This window comes from Bos indicus, chromosome 10 (assembly GCF_029378745.1).
Source record: "Bos indicus isolate NIAB-ARS_2022 breed Sahiwal x Tharparkar chromosome 10, NIAB-ARS_B.indTharparkar_mat_pri_1.0, whole genome shotgun sequence".
In the NCBI taxonomy this organism is placed as follows: Eukaryota; Metazoa; Chordata; class Mammalia; order Artiodactyla; family Bovidae; genus Bos; species Bos indicus.
In genome coordinates this window covers 85,412,195-85,436,559 of record NC_091769.1, presented here as the reverse complement: position 1 = coordinate 85,436,559, position 24,365 = coordinate 85,412,195, and the positions used below count along the sequence as shown (strand labels likewise).

The 24,365-nt window shown below is 54.2% G+C and overlaps 1 protein-coding gene across 1 annotated transcript; it reads right to left on the bottom strand.

Annotated features, from left to right (window-relative positions):
* Positions 1-1,516: 1,516 nt before the first annotated feature.
* VSX2 (visual system homeobox 2) lies at positions 1,517-22,294 on the bottom strand. The gene is made up of 5 exons (XM_019967997.2): positions 21,925-22,294; positions 20,524-20,608; positions 16,648-16,771; positions 4,128-4,308; positions 1,517-3,399 (listed from the first exon to the last, which is right to left on the bottom strand). The coding sequence occupies exons 1-5, from the start codon at positions 22,292-22,294 to the stop codon at positions 3,074-3,076; spliced, it is 1,086 nt and encodes a 361-aa protein (XP_019823556.2). The 3' UTR covers positions 1,517-3,073.
* Between the last annotated feature and the right edge of the window lie 2,071 nt (positions 22,295-24,365).

The window sequence follows — 24,365 nt, the reverse complement described above, 5'->3', positions numbered from 1 at the left end:
GCTCCCAAGCCTCTGAGGGTCCCACTTGTCCCCGAGATCCAACTGAGGGTGGGGCAGCTGCCAAGCCCCCTCCCCTTGCCCCCGCCAGCTCCTGGAGGCTGCCATGGTGTGACCACCCTTCTCTCCTGCTCATCTGACACCTCTGCCATTGTCCTCGCTTCTAACTTAAAACAGTATGAGACCGAAGTAGGCAATGTTTTTATTTCAATTTAGAGCACAGGAGAACCCCTCATGAACGAGAACGCCTTGACCGATCCCAACCCCGTGGATGTGATCTTTCAGGGTTCCTCATCTCCAGCTTCTGATGCCTTAGGATACTTGCAATTTTGTTTCTTAGTGTTAGTCGCTCAGTCATGTCCGACTCTTTGCGACCCCATGGACAGTAGCCCACCATAGTCCTCTGTCCTTCTCTAGCCAAGAATATTGGAGTAGTCTTTCCTTTCTCCAGGGAATCTTCCCAACCCAAGGATTGAACCCTTGAAGCGCCATTCCCTTCAGCACATGAAAGTCAGAGATCTCCCACGTGTGCCCCCCAGGCTCCGGATCCAGGGTGGGGGGGTTGTACCTGGGCCAAGTCTGGGGTGCAGGGACAACCCAGCCCCTGTCATTCTGGTTTGATGATGGGCTGCCAGGAAAACCTCTTCCGAGGGGGGAGTTGCACATCTGAGCTGATCTGAAACAATCTTATAAGATTTCTTGAGCCAAAAGCTCAGCTGTAAGCCAAGCCTGCTCCCTCTGGTCTCTCATCCTGTAATTCCACCCAACACATCATCCGGACAGCGGGGCGCAGGTGTCTGCAAGCCATCGCAGGCGCTCTCCCCTTACCATTTCCCTTGTTTACTCTGCTTCTCCTCTCCAGGGATTTAGTTTACCTGACTCTCAGTTGCAGATGCCTCTGCCTCTTCCATTCATTGTCCTTTTACTGTTTGAGTTGTGGGTGAGATATTCGAGGGCATGTGTGTACACAAAAGGAAGGGTCTCAGGGCTCTTGGGGGCCAAGGTGGGCTGTGGGCCTCACCTGAGATGTGAAGGAACTAGGGCTGTTTGTAAGTAAGGACCAGAGGGAAAGGTCAATGTAATCTGTTGTGTGGGGAACAGGGAGGAGTCAGTCATAGGTAATAATTTAGGGGCTCACTGGCTGGGATATTCCAGTTATGCCTGCAATGGAGGAGGGTCCCATATTGCAGTGACAAATGGTGATGTCGGCTTAGTGGAGAAAAGCAGGCCACTGTGCCTCTACAGTAGTAGTAATTTTAAAATAGGAATCTAGTCATTTTGACCTAAACTTGACTTCACCGATTTATTGGGTAGGCCAAAATGTTTGGTCAGGGTTTGAACGAACATTCTGGCCAACCCAATACTTTTTATACCACTCATACACACAGACACTGCTCATCCACAGAGGACTCCTGAATCCCTCCCCTGCTGTTTTTACATCAATTTTATTCTTACTTGTATCTTTACAGAAAATGGCACAGAAATCACAGGTTTTGAATACCTAGAAGTTATTACAGTTCCATATTTCAAACACTTCAAGTTTCTTTCTTCTGACTCTATGTACATTATTTACACACCAGGGGCTACCATCTAACTCTTCAAACCAAAGGGAGACAAAGACAAGAAGAACTGGGGGAAAGGTCCATGAACGGAATGAATAAGAAATCAACTTCTGATATGAAATTAAAATCCCAACTCACTGTCTCAGGCCTTTCTCTTGCAAGGGATTCCCTGCAAAGGTGGGTGGGATGATAGAGAAAAATCCATGGGAGTGAGGGGGACATGTGTCTGGCCTGGGGGTGGAAGGGACCGCTGCAAAGACGCCATCAGTATGGATGAGTCGTCCCATCAGCAGACAGGAAGAAACCCCGTCCCCTCTTCCAACACCATCACTGCCTGACTAGAGAACACGCTCCACAGCTCACAGCTGGCCTGAAGGTGTGTGTGCCTATAGTTTGGGTCTAACACCGGCTCCTCCCCTACTCTCCTTTCAGCTGTTCTCAAGCCCTTCTTGTGATCAACTCATGATGCCTATTTATAGCCCCAGGCCCACTCCAGGAATGACCTGGATAAGTTGAGTCAAGATGTGTGGTTTCCTGTGTGTTCATTTTACAGCTGGATTGGGTGGCTCCAAGGCAGGGCTCAAGCAAGCCAGTAATTTGCAAGAAGCTCTAGGGGAAGGATGCCTTGCACAGCAAGTCAGGGTCACAGGCAGGGTATCAGAGGTCAGGATGTTCCAGAACACATACCCAAGGGTCCCGGCTGGAGGATTTGGCTTCCCAAAGGGGCAGTAGCTAGAGCACCTGTGAGAGGTGCCCTTTCGCTGCAGGGCCCGCCCTGGCCTCACTGCAGGTATTGTACACCACCCCCCTGTGACACTGGCATCTTTGCGGGGAGGAACAGTGGGACAGGCTGGGTGTGGAGGGCGGGTTCCCAACGCTGACTCTGAAGGGCATGACATGAAGGCTGGCCGAGGGGCCCAAGGCCGAGGCTTTCCAAGTATAATCTGGAATCTGGGCCCCAGTGGTGGGGGCGGGCAGAGGTGCCCGGTGGCTGGCAGGACAGGACACCCACACTGCGGAAGGGGGAGGAGAGTTCTGCTGGGGGGCTGAGGTGCTCCGGACACCAGAGTGGAGAGCAGGTTCTCCATCCCCGGGGCCGCGGTGGCAGTATTTGCAGCTGAGGGCTTTGGGTCTAGGCAGAACAGAATCCACCGGTGGCTACAGAGCTGGGAAGGAGGGAGCTTTGGAGCAAGAGACCAGAGGTGGATTCAGACAGTGAGAGTAGCCGAAGAACTGAGTGGAAGCAGCCTTAGGGGGTGGTCTGGGGCAGCAGGAAGGCTTCTGAGACAGGGCTGTGAGGATGAGGAAGGTGCTGGACAGGTCAGAACTAGGTAGGGATGTCTCAGCGTGGCCCAAAGCCTCAGCCACAACTGAGTTGTGCCTGGAGTCACCCGGGGGGTGGTGCACGGAGGGCCTGCGGGGCCCGGGCCTCGCCTGGGAGAACACCTCGCAACACCACAGGCCCCCGAGGAGAGCAGAGTCCTGGGGCTCCAGCGTCTGCGCGCACCCTTGGCCTAAGCCACGTCCTCGAGCCGCGCTGGACTCAGCCTCTCCGCCGGCCTGTCTTCGTCCGCGGCCTCCTCTCGCTCCGGCTCCTCGGCGCCGCGGGCCAGGCCGTCGGGGCCGGACACAGTCCCCAGCACCTTGGTGCTGTGCTCCTGCGCTCTGGCTCGGAGCGCGGCGATGCTGTTTTCCCTCAGTTCTTCCTGGGACATGGCAGCGGGGGGCTCGGTACCCCGCTCCTCCGGCTCCGTCTTGTTGAGCTTGGGCAGCGCCTGGCGCTCCGCCTCGGGCTTCCTCCCTGACTCGGCTGCCGCCTCCAGCGACTTTTTGTGCATCCCTAAAAAGAATTGTTGGTATTCGGGTTTAGAAAAGCGCCTGGGAAAGCCATCTTGAACTGAAAAAACGGCAAAGATAGAGAGAGGCCAGAATTAAGGACGAGCAGAAAGCCTTACTACACACACCGCTGTCACGTGCGTCCCAGGGGTGGGGGCGGAGGCTGCGGCGGACCACCAGGCCCGGCAGAGGGCTCCTCCGAGCCAAGTCCCTGGGCTCCTGGCACCCCCACCCCGGGGATCCTGTCTGTCCCTTCACCAGCATAGCACTTGCTTCCCCCGCCCTCCCTCTGGGATTCCAGATCTCCGAACCCCAGACAAACTGGCAGGTGGGGAGATTTAGGGGGAAGAAGTCCTTTGGGCAAAGCCAGAATGGTGGCCAAAGGGACCTCGGGGCCCCCAAGAGGGGCGATTTCGTTCGCCACAACCCCAGCTCTGGCAAGGGAATAGGATACATCCCCTGGGGCAATAGCCACCCACTCCTCACAGAGTGACAGAACCCACAGAATGAGAGTCCTAGACACCGAGGGGCAGACACCCAGCCCTGGGTGCAGCCTGCCCTCGGAGCCCCCCTCTTCCCTCAAGGGAGACTGGGAGGCCAGCTTCCTGGGGCCTCTCTCCCGCCAGGCTGTTGTGGCCACCAGGCATTCCTGCCTCAGGGCTCTGTCCCCTCCTTGGGAGCCCGCTCCCCTCGCTCCAGGGGCAGGACCCCAGGGAGGGTGTGGGCTCTTACCCAGCAGCCACGGGGCGCAGGAGTCCATGATGCCGTCCTTGGCGGACTTGAGGATGGACTCCGGCAGGGGAATGGAGTGGCGCACCATGGCCCCGTAGAGTCCATACTCGGCCATGACGCTGCTTCGGCCCCAGCACTTTTCCCGCTTCCTCCACTTGGCTCTGCGGTTCTGGAACCAGACCTGCTAGTGCGGAGGAACAGGTCAGGGGTGTCCTCTATGAGGCAGAGGCCAGCCCCCACCCCGCCCCCACCCCCCCACCCGTGTCTGCCTGCCTGGAGCTAAGGGCCACACCTCTTTGATTGCCAGTGGCCCCATTCCCTGGTGACTTTGGTTTCTCCAAGTAAGGGCATCCTTACTTAAGCTCACCCACCCCTCGGTACCCCTGGGGTTCCTCTTGGTTCAGGGTGTCCAGAGTGAGATACAAGTTCTGCGAGAATATGATGGGTAAAAAAAAAATTTTTTTTCAATCAAAGCAGTTTAGGGTGATGCAATAAGATGCCTCCCGGACTGGGTCTTGCAGCTGGGCAGTTCCCATGTGGTCCTGTTTGCCGCTGAGAAACCTGAGCCTCATAGCTCTCATACAAGGGTTCACACCTCCAGCATCCCTGTCTGACTTGCAGAGGGACAGAGTCCTTTTCAGGGGATGAACTAGCAGTGCCTTTGGTTCAGGCTCTTCCTCCGCACCAGAACTCCAGAGGCCAGGGCAGTCCCAGGCGGGCGAGGTGAGTGTGGACTCAGGCAGCACAAGGCATTTCATCCAGGTGTCAGGAAGCCTGAACCTACCCAGAGCCCTGCGCAGGGGACCCTCCCAGGAGGCCTGAGTCAGTCTCCCTTCTCTGCCCTGTCCTGATCAATCCCTGTGGGGCCTCCGCTCACCCACTTTCCACAGGTTTGGACTTTAACCCTGAGTGATAGTTGGAGGAGCTGGGCAGCCATCCCTCAGTCAGGGAGGGAAGATAAAATTCTTCGTGAAGAGTAGAGCACGTAAAGGTGGGGACCTAGAAGACCGCGGTGGGAGATAACCGCTAGGGGGCGCTTCTCTGGACCCGAAGTTGACTGCTGCAGGGTGGGAATGAGCACGGGGTTCGCTGGATCTATCAGCGACACCCAGCCGGGTTTTTGGAGGCGATCCCAAGGTCCCGGCCATGCTTGGAGGAGGGGGTTATGTCTTGGTCCCCCCAAGCAGCTTTCCTGAGGTTTCCGGCAGCTGACAGGAGTCAGGGCCAGGCCAGCTGCACTGTCCCTCAAGCTGGTGAACAGTCCGTGGGAGACGGGTGGACGCAGGAAGGACCTGGGGTCCCGGTGTCCCCCTTGTGTTCCTCTCACAGCCGCTCCACAGGCTCTGACTCCTGGGGTGGTGGTAATGGTGGTGAGACGCCCAAGCACCCCAGAAGTAGAGGGTGCGGTGGGGGGGAGGGGAGGGCAGAGGCCGGTTCGGAAAAATCTATTAGTTTCCTGGGCGATTTCCATTCCCTCGTCTGGACCAGGTCCCCGCCCCTCCCTCTGGGCCCCCGCCCCCAGCCCTCCGGGCGGCGGAGGTTTCAGCTTTTGATGAAAAATTGCTCCAGCTCTATTCAGGAGGCGGCAAAAGAAGAGTCACCCCCAGGGGCAGCCCTGGGCTGATTGAAAAATAAGTTAATTTCTGTTTGAATCGATGGGCCTCAGGCACTGAAATATCACGGGAAATTAAAGCGGCTGCTCTCCCGGGATCCGCGGCATTGACCCGCACTAATTAATGCTGGGGAGGCAGCGCGAACCGCGCCGCGAGCCGCTCCCCTTCCCCGGGGGACCCCAAACACTCCTCATTTAACTAATTAGACGGGGAAAATTGGGTGTTAATTTGTTTAGGATTTTTCTCCCCCTCCCCTTCCTCCCGGCAGCTCCCTTCCCGGCCCCCTCTCCACGCGCGGGGGCGCGGGAAATGAATGCGGGGCTCGCCGGCAGATGGCTGCCCCGGTCACTCTGCAATCTTCTCCGACTTGATTGCTTGATTAGGTCGTTAGCACATTAAAAAAAAAAAAAATTGCTTGCCGTCTGGCGCTGGCGTGATGAGTGGGACGCGCGGCAGCGCCTGGGTAATTTATCTTTTTATACGGCGAAGAATTTGATTTCAATCTGCAGATATATGGGGCGCCTTTGACACCTGTTTAACATCGCGCCGCTGACAGCTTAACCCTTTGCTGCCTCGGCCGCGGGAAGGCCTGGGCGCGGGGGTGGGGGGTGAGAGGAGGCGTGGAATCCGTGCGCCCCTGCGGTTCCCACCTCCGCCGCCGCCGCCAGGTGGCGGAGTGAGCGCCCCGGCAGCTCCGGGAGGCCCGGGGACTGCGGCGGAGCGTGGCTGGCCTCATCCAGCAAAGGGGGGCGCCAAGGGGGGCGCCCCGGCCGCACAGCCGCGCCCCCGCGAGGCCGGTCCTCTAAGGGCTCCGCGGTCACCGGCGCTTTGCGGAAAGACCGCATGATCAGTGCCCACCTTTACAATGCCCCTGGTTGTGTGAACCCTGTTTGGGCATTTCCTCATTTGTAAATAACTAGGAACTTCTAAAAATGGGAGAGATGCGGCCTCAGACTGCCCCCCACCCCGACCCCTCCAACCCCACACTGAGCCGCGCCCGCGCCTGTTAGAAAACGACCACCCCTCAGTCCCCCGGGTGGCGTCGCCCCCGGTGAGCTGCACGTTTGCCACCAGTGGGTTTGGCACCTCCTGGAAAGCTGTGGAACCAATGCAAGGCCGCCACCCCGGTCTGAACCAGACCGCACTGAGTGAACCCGGTCAAGGAATGGGTCTATGTCACCGGAAGGCTACTAGATGGCTGCGCTCTGGACGCTAAGGAGCGCAGAGCGGTGCGCAACGGAGTTCGGAGGAACTCGGCCCTCCGCCTGGCCTGGCTCTGCGTTGTGTATACATCTGTCCCCAGGGGCCCTGCCTGTCCAGCAGGCCCTCTGCCATACCCCAGGCCTGCGGTTTGTCTGAGACCTCTGTCCTCTGTCCTGTTCCCTCTTCCCCCTTAGCGCTTGGTGGTCCTCTACGTACTCACGTGTCTTAAGCTACATTTTCACACAGGGGGGGCATCTAAAAGGGATAAGCCACAGAAAGGTGTACGTGGCTTCTGGTTTCATCCACCTGACAGAGAAGACGGCAAAGCGCGAACCCCTTAGAGATGGAATGCCAATGTGGAATTCCGAGTCTGACCACAGAAGGTTGAGAAGGCTATCTTGATGAATCTTAGGTAAGCCCTCTGCCTCCTGGGCAGGAGATGACCTTCCTGCTTGAATACAGTGCATTACAGAACAACAAGGCCGCTGGAACCCACGGGGGCGGGGGGGGGGGGGGGGGGGGGGGGGGGCGGGCCAGACTCCAGACTGTTTTGGATTTTAGAAAAAATACGCGGTGCATATACTACATGTTATGTAACATTCTGTAGCAGCAGCACATCCCCGTAGTCAGATCCATCAGTTCTGATTTCTGCAGCAAAACATCCACATATGCATGAGGGACAAATAAAGAGCATGAAGTCCCATCTGGTTTTTGCCAAGAATGAGTTTTGATGACAAACTGATGGAACAAGTGTGTTTCAGCACAATTTAGAATCAGGTATCCTGAAGAAGGGATTGTGGAGAAAGCAAAGGCAGAGAGATGCTCATTAACCACCACCACCGCCCCCCTCCCCCCGCCCCACCCCTGCCTGGAAAGATGCATTGCCCTGGCTTCCCCAGGATCGCATGAGCTTGAGAGGGGGCGGGGCAGGGCTCTCAGATGGAAACAGCATCTTTACTGGAACACCAAAGAAGGTGGTGCCGACTTGGGATTCAGATCATTTCTGAGACCTGTAAACAGAACCATTTTCCCCAGTCTCCTGATTTGGACAAATGAATAAGTGGTCTGCGGATCAGATTTTGTCCACAGACAGTCCCAGAGGGGTTGGCGCCAGCTGGTCATTCAATCCAGGAGTTATTCGGACCCTTGGTTATGGGTTCCTGAAACGCCTGGCTCTCTTTGAATACCAGATGCTGCTCCAATTTATAGAAGAAACCTGGACAGCCAAAACAATTTCTCTTTAGGACAGTTGGCAGAGAAGCTGTGGCATTGGTGCCTTGGAGGGAAGTGGACAAGGAATTAGAATTAACCCTAACCACTCTTCATATTTGCGTTTCTCTTCCTTTCCGGGAAGCAACCAGTATGTGTGCAGAACCTAAACATTTGCCAGACGCATTGAAAGTAGTCCTGAACTGGAATTCCCAACTGTGACAAAAATTGCTAAGTCATCTTGGACAAGTTACTTGCCTTCTCTCAGTTTCAGTCTCTTCAAGCATAAAATATCTATTTTTCTGAGTTGTTTTGGGGATTAATGAAATAAGTGAGGGGTGCCTAAAATCAGTGTTTGTCCCACAGAAGGTGCTCAATAGATGCTTAGTTCAGTTGCTCAGTCGTGTCCAGCTCTTTGTGACCCCATGGACTGCAGCACGCCGGGCCTCCCTGTCCACCACCAACTCCTGGAGCTTGCTCAGAGTCATGTCCATCGAGTTGATGATGCCGTCCAACCATCTCATTCTCATCTCATCTCATCTCATCTCATCCTAGCATCAACAGATGCTAGTTATTATTACTTCTGATTTCCCTGACAGCTCAGTTGGTAAAGAATCCGCCTGCAATGCAGGAGACCCCAGTTCGATTCCTGGGTCGGGAAGATCCACTGGAGAAGGGATAGGCTACTCACTCCAGTATTCTTGGGCTTCTCTTATGGCTAGGCTGATAAAGAATTCACCTGCAATGCGGGAGACCTGGGTTTGATCCCTGGGTTGGGAAGATCCCCAGGAGAAGGGAAAGGCTACCCACTCCAGTATTCTGGCCTGGAGAATTCCATGGACTGTATAGTCCATGAGGTTGAAAAGAGTCAGACACGACTGAGCGACTTTCACTTTCATTTTTATTTCAGTGGAGGCACAGAAAGTCAGTGGGAGTCTGCGCAGGGAGCAGGTTCGTTAGTGGCATTACTTGCTCCTTTGGCCTCTTCCAAGACATGCCCTGCAGCGAGGCTGGACTGACAAATAATAATATCAACCACCACCCCAGGAGGTGTGGGGGGGGACAGAATTAACCTCCAGGCTGTAAGATTTTAATACAGATAGTCTCTAGTTTCCCCTCTAGGGGGTTCCCTGGTGGCTCACACAGTGAAGAATCTGCCTGCAACGCAGGAGACACAGGTTCGATCCCTGTGTTGGAAAGGTCCCCTGGAGAAGGAAATGGCAACCCACTCTGCTATTCTTGCCTGGAGAATTCCATGGACAGAGGAGACTGGTGGGCTACAGTCCATGGGGTCTCAAAGAGTCAGACACGACTGAGTAACTAACACTAGACTAGACTTCCCCTCTAGGGGCCAAACAGATGCCCCGTGCAACACCCCCTGCATTTCTAATGTATCCCAGACCCCTGAGGCTCAAATGTAAGAGACCACCTATGCAGACGGCTATGAGACGGAGCTAAAAGGCCTGGACTGGAGAACTCTGTTCTGCCTCCAACTGCATTTGTGAACTTGGGCATGTTCTTAACCTTTCTGAGCTTCTCATTCTTTGTCTGCCCTATGATACCACTTCCTCGCAGGTTTGTTGTAAAAATTCAATAGAATAGTGCATGGGAAATGCCCAGCATGTTGTAAGAACTGGAAAACATTGGCCTGGTGCTGGATGAATTCTACGGACAAATGACCAAATGCTCGGTGACTCTATTCACATAAGCCGGGTCCTCTCATCTCCCACCTTTGAGATTCCTTCATTTAGTCCCTGTTTCCTGCTTGGTCCCTTAGCTCTGGCAAACCCACAGTACTCCTTCAGTTCCTCTCTTACTTTCCAGACTGCACACTTTCTAGAAGCCGCTACTCCACGCCCAAGGAAGTCAGGTCGGAACTCTTCAGGAGGACCGGTATGCAGACCCTGGCAAGGATCAGAGCCCTGCCTTCCTCTTCCAGGCCTCCAAGTGCCTGAGAAGGGGCTCACAAGGGACATTAAGGGTCACCAACTTGGGAGTCCCAGGCGAGGGAGAGTGGTGAAGTCTTCCAGCTCAAGGAAGAGCCTGGGTTTCCTGGTGCACTTCCTCTCACAGGTGGTGCCCCGGTAGCACTCAGAGAGCCCAGCAAGGAGGCCTCTGGCTGTCCACAGCTGGTGCCTCCACACCCGGCGGAGAGGGGCCCAAGAGCTCGTGCCTTCACAGATGGACCGGATCCATAAAAGGGCTTCTTGCCAGAGGGATGCTCTTCTGGTCCAGGGCACCCTTCAAGCCAGCCACACTGTCAGCCCTCTGTCCCGTTTGTGGGTAACCAGGGCATCTCTTGGAGAAGGCAATGGCACCCCACTCCAGTACTTTTGCCTAGAAAATCCCATGGACAGAGGAGCCTGGTGGGCTGCAGTCCATGGGGTTGCTAGAGTCTGACACGACTGAGCGACTTCACTTTCACTTTTCACTTTCATGCATTGGAGAAGGAAATGGCAACCCACTCCAGCGTTCTTGCCTGGAGAATCCCGGGTATGGGGGAGCCTGGTGGGCTGCCATCTCTGGGGTCGCACAGAGTCGGACACGACTGAAGTGACTTAGCAGCAGCAGCAGCAGGGCATCTCTTGTCCTTGAAAGCTCCCAGCCTTCTAGCCCCACATGATGACATGCCCAGGCCTCCTTCCCTCTGAGGTCCCTCCATGGTCACCCTCTAAAGGAGACACCATGCATAATAGATATTCTGCACATTCTGGCCCCTTGGCTACCCCCGGGCCCTGCCCTCCCATCTTGCCCCAGGCTATCAGGCCCTGCTTCTTCAGCCCCATGGCAGTTTTCAACACATTCACCTACCTTCCCTCCTCTCCTCTGATTGGAAGCTGATTAATCTGCGCTAGTTGCTGGCGTGATTTAACGACCTCGCACTCCACACGCACTCAGCACTTCTGACAACATATTTCAGCACACCCTTTCCAGTCCCAGCTTCAGGCTCAGAGAAGCTTGACCTTGCTGTAGCCTCTGATGTCCACTAGAGGGCAGCTCTGCCTATGTTTCCTGGCAGGCCCAGGGAGCATCCTTCCCTGAATTCCTGGACAGGTCACTCCACTGTGTCACCCAATACTCCACTTTCTTCCACTCATATTAACTCACTTAAAGCAGAGACACTTTTCCTGAGCCTCTGACCCAGCATTTTTACACTGGTTACATACAGTCACCTGGAGAGCTTTAAAAACAAACAGGGCTTCCCTGGTGGTCCGGGGAATCCACCTGCCAATGCAGGAGACACGGGTTCAATCCCTGGCCCCGGAAGATCCCACATGCTGCGGAGCAACTAAGCCTGTGCACCACAGCTACTGACCCATGTGCTGCAAGAACTGAAACCCTTGAGCCCTAGAGCCTGTATTCCACAACAAGAGAAGCCCTCTGCAATGGGAAACCTGCTCATGGCAACTAAAGATGAATCCCTGGGGTGGAGGGGGGGTGGAATGGGGTGGGAGGTGGGAGAGAAGTTCAAGAGGGAGGGAATATATGTATACCTATGGCTGATTCATGTTGATGTATGGCAGAAACCAACACAATAATTGTAAAGCATTTACCCTCCAATCAAAAATGAATACATTTTTTAAAAGGAAAAAATAATACAATAGTCTAGAAATCTTGAAGTTATATTTTCAATTTTAGTTTCTCAAAATAAAGGCATTTGAGAACTTTGAGAAAGAAAAAAAAAGAGTAGCCACCGCTTGTCACAACTAGAGAAAGCCTTGTGCAGCGATGAAGACCCAGTGTACCCCAAAATTAAAAAAAAAGAAATGCCATAGCTACACACCAAACCAATTAAATCAGTGTTGCTAAGTGTGGGAGGCTGGCACAAGTAATTTTATTTTACTTTAAATATTTATTTATTTGGCTGCACCAGGTTCTTAGTGGCAGCATGTGGGATCTAGCTCTCTGACCAGGAATCGCACCTGGGCCTCCTGCTTTGGGAGAACAGAGTCTTAGCCACTGGACCATCAGGGAAATCTCTGGCATGAGTAATTTTTTAAAAGCTGCCCTGGGACTTCCCGGGTGGTCCAATGGTTAAGAATCTGCCTTCCAGTGCAAGGGATGATTAGGGAACTAAGATCCCACATGCCTCAAGGTAAGACCTACAACAGCCTGCATGCTCAGTCACTTCAGTCATGTCTGACTCCTTGCAACCCCATGGAGCCCACCAGGCTTCTCTGTCCATGGGATTCTCCAGGCATGAATACTGGAGTGGGTTGTCATGCCCTCCTCCCAGGGATCTTCCCCACCCAGGAACTGAACCCAAGTCTCCTGCATCCCCTGCATTGCTGGCAGATTCTTTAATGCTGAGCCACCAGGGAAGTCCTGAAGGGCCTGCATGCCTCAACAAAAACCCAGTGCAGCCAAAACTTTTTTTAAAAAAGTAAAAAATAAAAAGCTGCCCTGTGTTTCTAATCCATTTCCCCGGCTGAGACACACTGCAGTCTTTTCCCAGTCATGTGGTTATCTATTAACTTCTGGGATGGAACCCTCTAAAACTTTGTTCCCCACCCTTGGGCAGGGACCACGTTAAAAGAGACAGAATGGAACAGCGCTAGTCAGAGAATCCAAACCTCATCCTTCCAAACATACCAGGTTGCTAAGAGTGGAGGTGAGATGGCTCTGTTTACTTGCACATCTGTAATGTAGGCATTCTAAATAAGTATAACTTCTGTCAGAAAAAAATACAGTAAACACATAAGTGAATGTATCAAAATACTGAGAATAAATGACCCACAGAGGAAATAAACTCAGTCTGGAAACCATTTCCTCTTCCCCAGGGCTGACATCCGGTGGGGGCTTCCAGAATGCCACATCCTAGCATTTCTCAGAGACACAGAAAGGATTTTGCATCTGGCTCTGATATGAAGTCCATCCTAAAGGAAATCAGTCCTGAATATTCATTGGAAGTACTGATGCTAAGCTGAAACTCCAATACTTTGGCCACCTGATGCGAAGAACTGACTCCTTGGAAAACACCCTGATGCTGGGAAAGATTGAAGGCAGGAGGAGAACGGGGCAACAGAGGATGACTGATGAAGTCAGGATGGCATCACTGACTCAATGGACATGAGTTTGAGCAAGCTCCAGGAGTTGGTGATAGACAGGGAAGCCTGGTATGCTGAGGTCCATGGGGTTGCAAAGAGTCAGACACGACTGAGTGACTGAACTGAACTGAACTGATATGAATACTAGAAATCTCTTCTTCCCCTAACAGTGCAACTTATCCCTTCACCCCAACTTAGAGAGATGTAGAGGGGGAAAGTGCTTGCCCTCAAAGCATAAAGGTTGAGGAAATCAGCCACTATTAAGGGGTTTGACCCCTCATCACTGCAATTGGCATTAATTATTCCAGTTTCTGTACATAAGTGTTCCCTTTACCTTCATTTGCTCTCTTGAGATAGTACTTGAATGGTACTGGGTTTGAATCCCAGTCCACCACTTACTTCACCTCTCAGCCCTTCAGTTACCTCATCCAGAAAGTGGGGATAAGAATAGCATCTAACTCAGCTAGTTGTTGTAAAGAAGTGATGAAAAAAGGCATGGAAAGTGACTAAGCACAGCACATGTCTGACTTTTCACATCTACACTGGGTTCTCATTAGACAGTAGGTCTCAGACACATCCAGGGGCTTCCTTGGGTGGGTCCAGCTGTCCACCTGGGGCCGAACATTCCACCAACGGCAGCCCAGAGTCAGAATGAGAGAGGTGACCCTGAGCAGACGGCCCGCTGGGAGGGACTCCCCCTCTTCCTTTCACAGATGAGAGATGGGAAGTGACTTGGCTTCTGCCATACCTGGTCGGTGTCAGAGCCAGAACTAAGATCTGGATCCTTGATTGAATATCCAGTCCCTTAACCTTCCCATTCCACCTGAGGATGTCTAACTTCAGACTTGGAGACTCTAAAACTTCCCCCCTTCCTTCTTTTCATGGCAAAAGGAGAAGAAGGTGGCAGAGGATGAGATGGTTAGATAGCACCACCGACCCAACGGACATGAATTTGAGCAAACTCCAAGAGATAGTAGAGGGCAGAGGAGCCTGGCATGCTACAGTCCGTGGGGTCACAAAAGATTCGGACATGACTAAACAACAACAGAGTGCATCCATTGGTGGAATGGTCAGCCCCAGGTGGACAGCCGGGCCCCAGGCTGGGCCGCTGCTAAACACCACACACATGGCTTCATCACAGCTGCAACTGCCACTGTCATACCCATTTTACAGATGAGCAATGGAGGCTCAGGCTGGTGAAGTGTGACCTGCCCACAGTCATTCAGCTGGTACCTGGTGAGGCCAGGATGGTCCAACTCTGAAGTGAGTGTCCCTAATCACTGCACCACCTTGCCGCTCCTGTGCACGCCCTGTACTTAGAACACCAGCCACACAGGAATTGCTCTGCGGGTTGGAGCTTTGATAGATAGTTGTCACTAATAGATGTGAAGTCCTTTCCCAGGCCACTTGGTAAAACATTTGGTTGGGCATGCGTGCTAAGTCGTTTCAATCGTGTCTGACTCTTTGCGACTCTATGGACTCAGAGGACCAGGCTCCTCTGCTCATGGGATTCTCCAAGCAAGAATATTGGAGTGGATTGCCATGCCCTTCTCCAGGGGATCTTCCCGACCCAGGAATCAAACCCGTATTGTGTCTCTTAGTCTCCTGCATTGGGAGGCAGTTTCTTTTACCACTAATGCCACCTGGGAAGCTTCAAAATATTTGAGGATTGGGCCATTTGATAACTCACACCTTCTGGGGGCAGCATGTAGCTGAAGAACTAGGCAGTGCTGGAAGAGTTACAGAGACCCTTGCCTTGGCTCACCGATAGCCACAGATTCCACAGTCAATCCTTGCAGTCCAGGGAATCAATGTACTCCACACCCTTGGCTCCTCCATGCTGGTGCTGGTGATTTCAGACACCAACCTGTAGACAACCCCTCAGACAATTTTAAGAAGTCTAGAGTCTGCAGGCTGAGCATTTATAGCAATGCAGTTACAGCTGAGGGCAAGCTCTCCTTACAGCCTTTGGACTCTCCCACCCACCACTACCACCACCACGGCCAGATTTTAGGACAACCACTGCAAGAGACGAGCTGTTCCATTCTACTGGTCAATAGTGCAAACGTGCAACCAACCAAAGGGGAAGTCTGGCAACCTCACCAACCCTGGCTGCTTGTAAGGACCAGCTCTACCCTAATAAAGACCAGGTAGGGGTTACCACCACACATGAATTGGATTGGGTCTTGGCTTACACACACAGAGGATTCAAAATCAACATCCAGCCTTTCCCCACTGGAACTTAGTTGGGTGGGGATGATGGATCCAGGCCACCATGGATAATGTACCAAACAGATAATCTGCTTATGAATAATTGAGCTTATTGTTAGTGTCACCGTCTAAAGCCATTGGCTGAAATTCCCAATAGACTTCCAGGGGAGAGGAAGGCTCTTCTGGAAAAGCAGCTCTCGCTTCATTCCCCATTCTCTGGTTCTCCAGCAAGCGAGTGCAAAGAACCTACACACCTTATTTGGTTCCTTTGCTGGACTTGTCCCCTCCCCGCTCCTCCCCCTGCTCCCCAACACACATCACACCTGGAGACAAAAAGGAGGAGGAAATTTGGAGCAGAACGGTTTCAGGAAGTCCGGACCCTCCCTGCCTTTCCCAGCCTTGGCAGGTCAACTACTCCGGGCCACTCAGGTGTCCCGACAGAAGCAGCTCTGGTTCAAGGTCTTGAATTAGCTATGGCAACCTCAAATCTTCTGGAAATGTTTTTCCACCCCAGCCCTCCTTCCTTAGAGGCCCTGTCTGGAGAATCATCAGACTTCATTTCCTCCTGGAGAAATGATTAAGCAACCCATTCCTGTCTGCCAAGGGGAGTCCTGGACTTGGGAGGATCCTGCTGCTGCTGAAAGGAGGCCTGGTGCCCAGCACAGCTGAGGACAGCCCCAACTAGTCAGGGCTGACTCTCCACAAAACTCTCCAGTAAGGAGGTGAGGGGAACGACTTAATGAGCTGGTCCAGGAGACGTCCAGGAGCAGGAGCCCTGGGCAGGACCAGCTGCTGGGATGGAGGCAGTGGGAAGTAGGTAGGAAGGGAGAGGGCAAGGTCTTCCTCATGGGGGAGGCAGCTCCCCTCCACCCCCAGGCACCCAGGCCTTGAAGCAGACGTTTACCTCCTGGGAGACACCTGGCGCGCCAGAGACCCTGCTCAGAACCCTAGACCCACATAGGTGCCTCTCCCGGCCTGCCATACTCCTCAGGAAGCCCACAGTCTGCAGCCACAGGCCGCGTCTTGTCTGCCAAGACTCCAGTCCCTCCAGCAGCACCCATCTCACGTGGTGGGTATTCAGCTAAAATCTGCTTAAATGAACTGTTGCACGAGGAGGTGATTACAGACAAGCACACACTGGGGCAGGAGGGTGAAAGAGGGGTATGTGGGAGCCTGGGGCAGTTGATGTCCCTGAGGGTGAAGAAAGTGTGAGAGAGGGACTCAGGGCTGTTTTACCTGTATCCTGTCTTCGGGCAGCTCCGTTTTCATGGCCAGCATCTCCCGGGCATAGACGTCAGGGTAGTGGGCTTCATTGAATGCCTTCTCCAGCTCCTCTAGCTGGTAGGAGGTAAAGATTGTCCTGAGGGGAGCAAACCCAGAGAGTCAAACCCAGCAAACCCCGAAAATGGAAAGAGTTTGTCCCAGAGAGGACAGAATAGCCCTCCCCTGTGGCTCCTAAACAGCCCCCAAACCCAGCCTGGGCCAGTGCAATTGAATACAACCCCTCTCTCCCGCCCCCATCCCCACACACCCTCTGGACTCTTCTTCATTCCAGTCTGAGGGCCCACACTCCCTTCTAGTGCTTAGGGCATTATTTCAGCCCTCTGGGACATTTCATACTGGGAATCTTCCTGAAAGTGCTTTGGGGTAAGGGCGTTAAGATACAAGCTTTAGGAAACTGCAGAAAGCCCCTATTCCTCCTCCCAGGCCCACAGCGAAGGGCTCACCAGGTAGATAAGTGCCCCAGCCTCAGGCAGGACCTGCCGCCCCAGGCGCCCCTCACAGACGGGAGAGTTGGTCTTTTAAATTGTATTCAAGAGTTCAAAGTCTCACCGGAAGGTCAAATGCAGCAGCCCCCCAGGGTTTCTACAGTGGAGAACTAACCGCACCTCCCAGCCCCTCACCCCACCCTGCTCGCCGGCTCCGGAGAGCTGCCCTCAGAGTCTTGGGCAGAGAGGGGGGAATGGGGGTGCTCTGTCCTTTCTGGTGCTCCGAAGGCAAGGGCCACCTTCCCACCATCCCACCACACCCAGGCTCACCCACTCACCCAGCAGGAGCCGCATTTAGGGGCAGTTCACTCTGGTCATCCCAAGAGAGCCTACCTACACAGCCCCCAACCCCCGCAGAGCTATTTACATCGACCTATTTTGAGTTATTAACATAAACTGCTTTAAGAGTCCAGTAAAAGCTACATCCTCTTCGCTAGCAAATGGATATGCTCCAACACACAGTTTTCCACCTCCGATATTTAGGGGGTTTGTAATCCCCCTTTCTCAAATAAATACACTACACACCCCCTTACCAACATAAATTCTTCTCTTTTCAAACCTGAATTTCACCAAGTTCTAGGCGACCTTTATCCTGCACCCTCCTCAACAATCTGGGGTGTAATACTGTACAGATTTTACAGACTCAGCTTCTACAATGGTTGAAGTAGAGCCTCTGGGATTTGAACCCTGGGACCAGTATGAGGGGGCGGCGTGGTAAAATCCCTCGCTGCAGCCCCTGATGTCACCCAGCCTGAGGGAAGAGCATGGATGGAAACCCCAGGTATTCCTCCTGCCGGTGTTGGCGTTGGCATCCTGGAGGATGATACAGGGGATGTGTGAGAGAGAAAGATTCTGCTCTTTATGGAAAATGACTGGTTTGATTCTAAATCGTTGCTCCTATTCTCTTGGGGGCAATGGAATGCTTATGTATACAGAAAGTTAATTCTTCAGAATTTTGAAGATCTGCTGCTTTCTATTTCTCTCTTGCCACTTACTGAAAGGGCCCCTGAACAGACAGTCAAAATAAACAATCAAAACGTGTACGGCTTCTTCAAAACTAGGAAAAATAAAACCCACAGCTATTGTGGCCTGGCCAAAGCCAAAGAAGAGAGATGATGGCAGATTATTCAGTGGTTCAAGTGCCAGACTCTGCTTGGGAGAACTCTTATTAAAAAAAAAAAAAAAAGAACAAAACAAAAACAAGAAAGGAAGAAAGGAATTAAGAAACGAAACAAAGTGAAATGATGCCTCAGATCCCCAGACTTGCCTGAAAAATCCCAGGAACAGAAGAATCTGGCGGACTCAGTCCATGGGGGTCGCAAAGAGTCAGACACGGCTGAAGTAATCCACCAGACCCTTCAGTTTCCCATTGCAACTGAGCCTCACAGGTAAAGAGAAGAAGAAAATCGGAAGACTCCATCCCCACTCCCCTCTCTAACTCCTTCAAGCCCCCTATGTTTCTGGGAGGTTAAGGGATCTTCATCTCTTACCACCAGAGTCCAAGGTTTCTTACCTGAACTCCCCAATCGAGAGATGCTCAGATTTTTTTTTTTTTACTAATTAAAAATGGCACCAGCCATTCTCCTGTCTTCAATAATCTGTTCCCCTCACACATTAGAAATAGCCTGAAACCTAGTGCAGTTGACCAGTCTCCTAGGGGACCCTTCTGAAGCACCCAAAGTTTTTCCCAGGGGAGAGGGTATCAAGTGAGGACAGAGGGTCGAGAACCTTAAGCATGGACTTTGGACTGCGTGTCAGGCAGCTCCAAGTGCCACACAAGGAGATGCCCCTGTGCAGAAACACTGTCCTTGCTCTCCTTGCTCGGGGAATCCCTCCCCCACCCCAATTCGGGCAGCAGCACAGAAGCCGGTCAGCCAGACTCCCACCTGCCCTCCGGCAGCCCAAAGGCAGACAGGATTACCGACGCACCACCCCCCCACACAACCTGCTAGCCTGGGACCAGCCTGAGTTGGGTGCATAGGAGGTGTTTTAATGAATATTTGTTGAAACGATGACTATAAAAAAAATGACCCAGGATCAGGACTAAAAACAACGCTTCCGTTCACAATAAAACACAACAAAACAAAAACAAACAGCTGCCTGAAGGGAACAAACCGAGGTCACCAAGAAACCAAGCCAAAGTTCACCCACATTCAAGTGGAAACCTGTAGGGGTCTGAGAAGTCAGGAAGAGCCGATTTAAAATGTGGGATCATTTCCGGGAGTGAAGCAAGAGAGAAACGCAGACAAGCACCCAGAGACAGTGTGCAAAGAGGATGAGACAAACTGGGGAGAAGAGGATGAGGTGGGTGGGGAGGAGAGCGCCCCAGGGGGAAATGCCCACAGGTCGGGAGGGAACCCTAGGGGGGAGCCCACCCACACAGGGACAGCGAGGGAATCGGGAAAACAGAGCCAGGGCGAGCGCAGGGCAGCGCCTGCAAGCAGCACCCGCAGAAAGTCTGGTCGATTTTTGTTTCTCACGAGCCTTTATTTCTTAAAACCCTCCAGATAAATTTACACTAGGAATTGGTAGCGGAGGTGCGGGCCACGGAAGAGAACGCGGGTCTCAGGCAAGGGCATTACTTTGCAGGACTGAATTTTAACTTTGTGCAAGTGATGTCTGTTTTTTAAAATATTTAAAGGGAAACAAAGCCAAATAACCTCTCTCTTTTTCGTCTGTCTGCTGCAATGCAGCCCACTCAACTCCAGCCAGGGCTGGCGGGGGCATCCGGTCCACACACTCCTCCTCCCTCCCCATTTTACAGACAAGGAAACTGAGGCTTACGGATCAGAGGAGCAGAACCCGAAAGCAAATTTGCCATCCATGCGGATATCACGCTCAAGATTTGGCCAGCGATGGGAGCAGAAAGACAGGGGGGTTGGCGGCGCTGACAGCGACAGCGGAGAGGAACGGGGAGCCGGGCAGGGGGCAGAGGAACCCGCTGGGGCGGGAGGCGAGAGCCGACCTGTCCGCCCAGAGATGTGCGCGACTCTCCTAATGTGCAGAGGCCGGGATGACATATGGGTGTTTCCAGCCTCTCTCTGGGTAGGGTTTGGCCCTATTTGAGGCCTTTCCTTTCTCCCGGAGAAGGGGAGAAAGCCTGAAACGCGCGGCTTCCTCGGCGGCCTCTCCTAATCCTCACCCGGCATGGCCGGACGCCAGGGCCCCGGGAGGATGTCCCCAAACTCCAGGTCTCCCGGTCCGACCTCCCCGTCCCGGCACAGCCGCGGACCTCAGATCTACAGCCGGCAAGATTCGGGTCCAAGGGACCCGATCCTTCGAACTAGGGACCGCAGGGGATGGGTGAGCACGAAGGTGACGGAAGGCGCTGCAGGGGCCTTACCTGTGTCGCCGCTTCTTCCGTTTCTTGGTCTGGTTCAAAGCCGATTTGGACATTTTTCGGTCGCTGGAGGAAACATCTTCAGAATCTGAAAAGCGGGCGGAGGCACAGGCGGCAGAATGGAGAGGGGGCGCGCACGGCAACCCCCGGGTGCGTCGGGCTCCCGAAGCCCCGCGAGGGGCCCACTCCCGGCGGCCTCGGGGAGCCGCCCGGCCTGCTCAGTCTCCCCGGGAAGCCCTCGGCGAGGGCGACCCCATCCCTAAGCCGAGGCTGTTTCTACCCATGCCGGCGCCGGAATCCGGAGGTGGTGGACGGATTTCGTTTTAAGAGAAGCAAAGGCCCCGACACGCCTGGGACGCGGACGGCAGGGGAGCGAGACAGCCTCCTGGGTCGCAGGGTCCCCCTCCGGCGGTGCTCGGGGCTCAGCGCCCTCCCCTGCGCTCAGCCCCGGCGCCGGGGCGCAGAAGGTGGCCCCCCATCCCCTCGGAGCAGAGCCCAGGGCGCGGAGAGCTGGACCCCGGGAAGAGAGAGGGGCTTCTCGGGCACAGCCCCCTTTCCACTGCCCGCACCGTGCGGCCCCGCTCGGGACTGGAGAGACTGCGGCGCGCCACTTTTCGTTGCCCCTCCAGATATTAATAAAAATAAATAAATAAAACGAGAGCGGAAAATCGGGGGAATCGAAGAGCGCGAATCAGAGGCGGAGGGCCGAGCCGACGGAGAGGTGCGGCCGGGAAAGCGGCCCGTAGGTTCGGTGGCCCCCCAGCCCGCGAGGGTCGGGATCCCGGATACGGTGACGCTCAGGTGGGATCGCGGATGCCGACCGCTTGGGCTGCCGCGGTGGCCAGGTGGTCCTGAAGCTCGCGAGGGGAAAAATCAAACCCAGCTGACCAGTGCGGGGTGGGTGGGTGGGGGGTTGGAACAGAGAGAAGGAAGAAGGGCAAGACAACTTTGGACATCAGGGCTGGGGCCCTAAGCTGGCATCGGCTTCCCCGGTGCTCACGCCCGAAACGGAATCGGGCTGTAGGAGCGTGGTTCCTTTGGGAGGCCGCGGCCCAAGTGGAGCAGAGAAGGGGGACCCCTGGCCTGCCCCACGGGCTCCGACACCCTAAGCCTCTTTTCCAGTGGGGCCCCAACCGGGCGCTGCCGCAGAACCGGGTTCAACGCGCAGACAGGACAGCTCGGCTGCCGGAAACGCTGGGGCCCAAAGCCGGCCACCGCGGGGAGCATTTTCCCGTCCCCCCGGCCCAGGGCGCGCCGGCCCCAGGCCCGCGCTGCGACCCTTTGGCCTGGCACCAACTTCTGCACCCGGAGGAGCAGGCCTGGCGATGCAAGCCAGAGCCGACAGCGTGGGGTTCCCGGTTCTCACCCCAGTCGGGGAAGCCACACAGCCTCACCCTCACCTACCCGAGCTGGCCGTCTGGCTGGTGTCCAGCGGCCCCGACGCTCTGCCCAGCGGCTGTAAGTGGACGCTCTGCGGGTCGGACAGCACTTCCAGGAAGGTGGGCTGTGCGTAGAAGCCGGGGAGCCCCCCGGGCCCCAGTAGCCCCATGCCGCCCACTCCTGCGGGACTGAGCACGGAGCGCGCAGCCAGCAAGTGCCCGGGGGCCAGACCGTCGAGGGTAGCACGCGGGTGGGAGCTGGGGGGCTCCTTGTTCAAGCCCAGGATCTCCTGAATGCCAAACCCGGTGCACCTGGCCGGGGCGCTCCCGGAGGTACTCTTGGCCACTGTCTCGGCTTTGGGCTTGTTCAGCGCTTCCCCTGCTTTCCCGGTCATCTCTTGGCTCTTTGGAGGGGCCGAGGCCGAAAGTCTTGTGCTCCCCCCACCCCCCCGGCTGGCTCCCCGCTTCACGAAGTTGGTCCCAGGTGCCCCCTGCGATGTCTAATGCTCTGGAGCCCCAAGGAGATTCCCCTTTTATCCAACCAGGCGGCAGCCCAAGTGGGGTCAGAGCTGAGCAGCCAATCACCGGGGCCAAGAGCGATTAGGAATTCCAAAAAGCTGGCAGCTCCCTCCGCAGGCAGCGCTGAGGGGCCAGGGCGCTGAGGGCCGGGGCACCCGGTGGGCTCTGTAGGACACCCATGGGCAGGGGCCCCCAGAGACTGAGATGAGGCAACAAGATTCAGGGCAGTCCCAGGAGGTGGGTGGCTGGGGATTCTGGGCAGAGCCAGCTTAGACTGTCCCTGGAGTAGGGTGGGAGGATGGGATGAGGGCAGATCCTAGAGACTGGGAGCCTTGCTCCCTCCCTCCCTCAACTCCTATTCAGGTTTGGCAGGGTCAAAGAAGCCCAAATATGGGACCCCTGGGAAAAGGAAGAGCAAGGAAGGAGCAAGCTTCCTGGGCAAGCTGTGTGGTGGCAATGGGGAGAAGGAAGGGCCTGGGGTTTGAAGTGGGAGACGTGGGGATCTCCAAAGCACAGGATACAATGCCTAGTTCAGAAGAGCTACTCAGTAAATATCCCCCAATGAATGAATGAATAAAGGGGTCAGGTGTAGGGATCCCTGAAGGTAAAGAGGAGTGGTGGTGACTTCTTCTGGAGAACAACGCTGGACATCTGAACATTTTCCTAGAATAAAGCATGAAGTTCGCCCAAAAGATTTGCTCTTCTATCCACTCCCTTAACTAATTAAGTAATGAGCCCCTACCAGCTCTGAGCTAGGAGCTAGGGCTTCCCAGTCAATCAGGTGGACAAGTCAGAGGGTCTGCTATACCTTAGAGTTCACTGAGCAAACAAATGAAGAGGAGAGCATTGTTAATGTGGAGGGAAGGAGGAGGGTGTGAGGGGCAACCAAAAGGTGCGCTTCTGTCCCCAGTCTACAGGGGATCCCTTGACTAACTCCTGTGTTGGAAGCTGCAGAATTGCACCCAACTGGGCCAGTTGAAAGGGAACTGGTCCATGAGAGGCAGCAGGAAACTGCTTTATGCAGGCAGGCCCCTCACCCGGAGAAATAAGAAATGCCTGAATTCCAAAGGCTACTGATTCCTTGCTTTCGGGGAGGAGGGCTCCTTTGGGTCCAAGTGTTGAGTGAAGGCAATTCTACACACACACACACACACACACACACACACGCACGCACCATGGACCCCGGAGTGCCTGCACTCCATCTCCTCAGCTAATTCTTCTGTGAGCTTTTTGGGGCTGAGGACTGTCTGTCCACCTTGGTATTTAATACTTCCCTCCACTGTGCCTAGCATAGCATATAGTAGGCTTTTAATAAGGGCTTCTTGACTTGAAAGAAAGGGGAAATAAAGATAGGGTCAGTTGCTTTGGGCAGACCCTAAAAAACAAGGCTGGTGAGAAATTCCATTCAGGATTTCTGGGCTAGTCAACAGCAAACTTCCAAATAGATTGAAATCCCATAACTCTCCCAGCCTACTGCCAGAGTATCCAGTGCCCTCTCTGGTCACCATGAGGTCAATCTGAGAAGTAAGAGGAAAGCTTATAGGATATGGAAGCTGAGGCCTTGCTAACAGGGCTGTTGGAAGGTAGGTCTTCATCTGCTCTGGCCTGGTTCACATAGGAGCCAGAACTAGTCAGGGACATCCCTCATTGCAGAGGTTGTCTGGGAAACAGGCACTGTTCACTCCAGTGACTGCCTCCTTATCCCATAATAATGCCTTGCCTACTGTGCACCCATGTTCCTGAGTCCATTTACACAGCATGATATCAGGTCTTCACAAGAACCCAACTAGCATCTTGGTTCCACATTTGGAAGCTGTCATAGCTATTCTTACTTGCAAGGTGTAGACTCAGGGATATGCAGTCTCAAAGGCATCCTTCACCTTTATTCTGTGGAATTGGGTTTGTTGTGGTACCAGTCACACAGACAACCAGGAGCAAAGCAGTGGC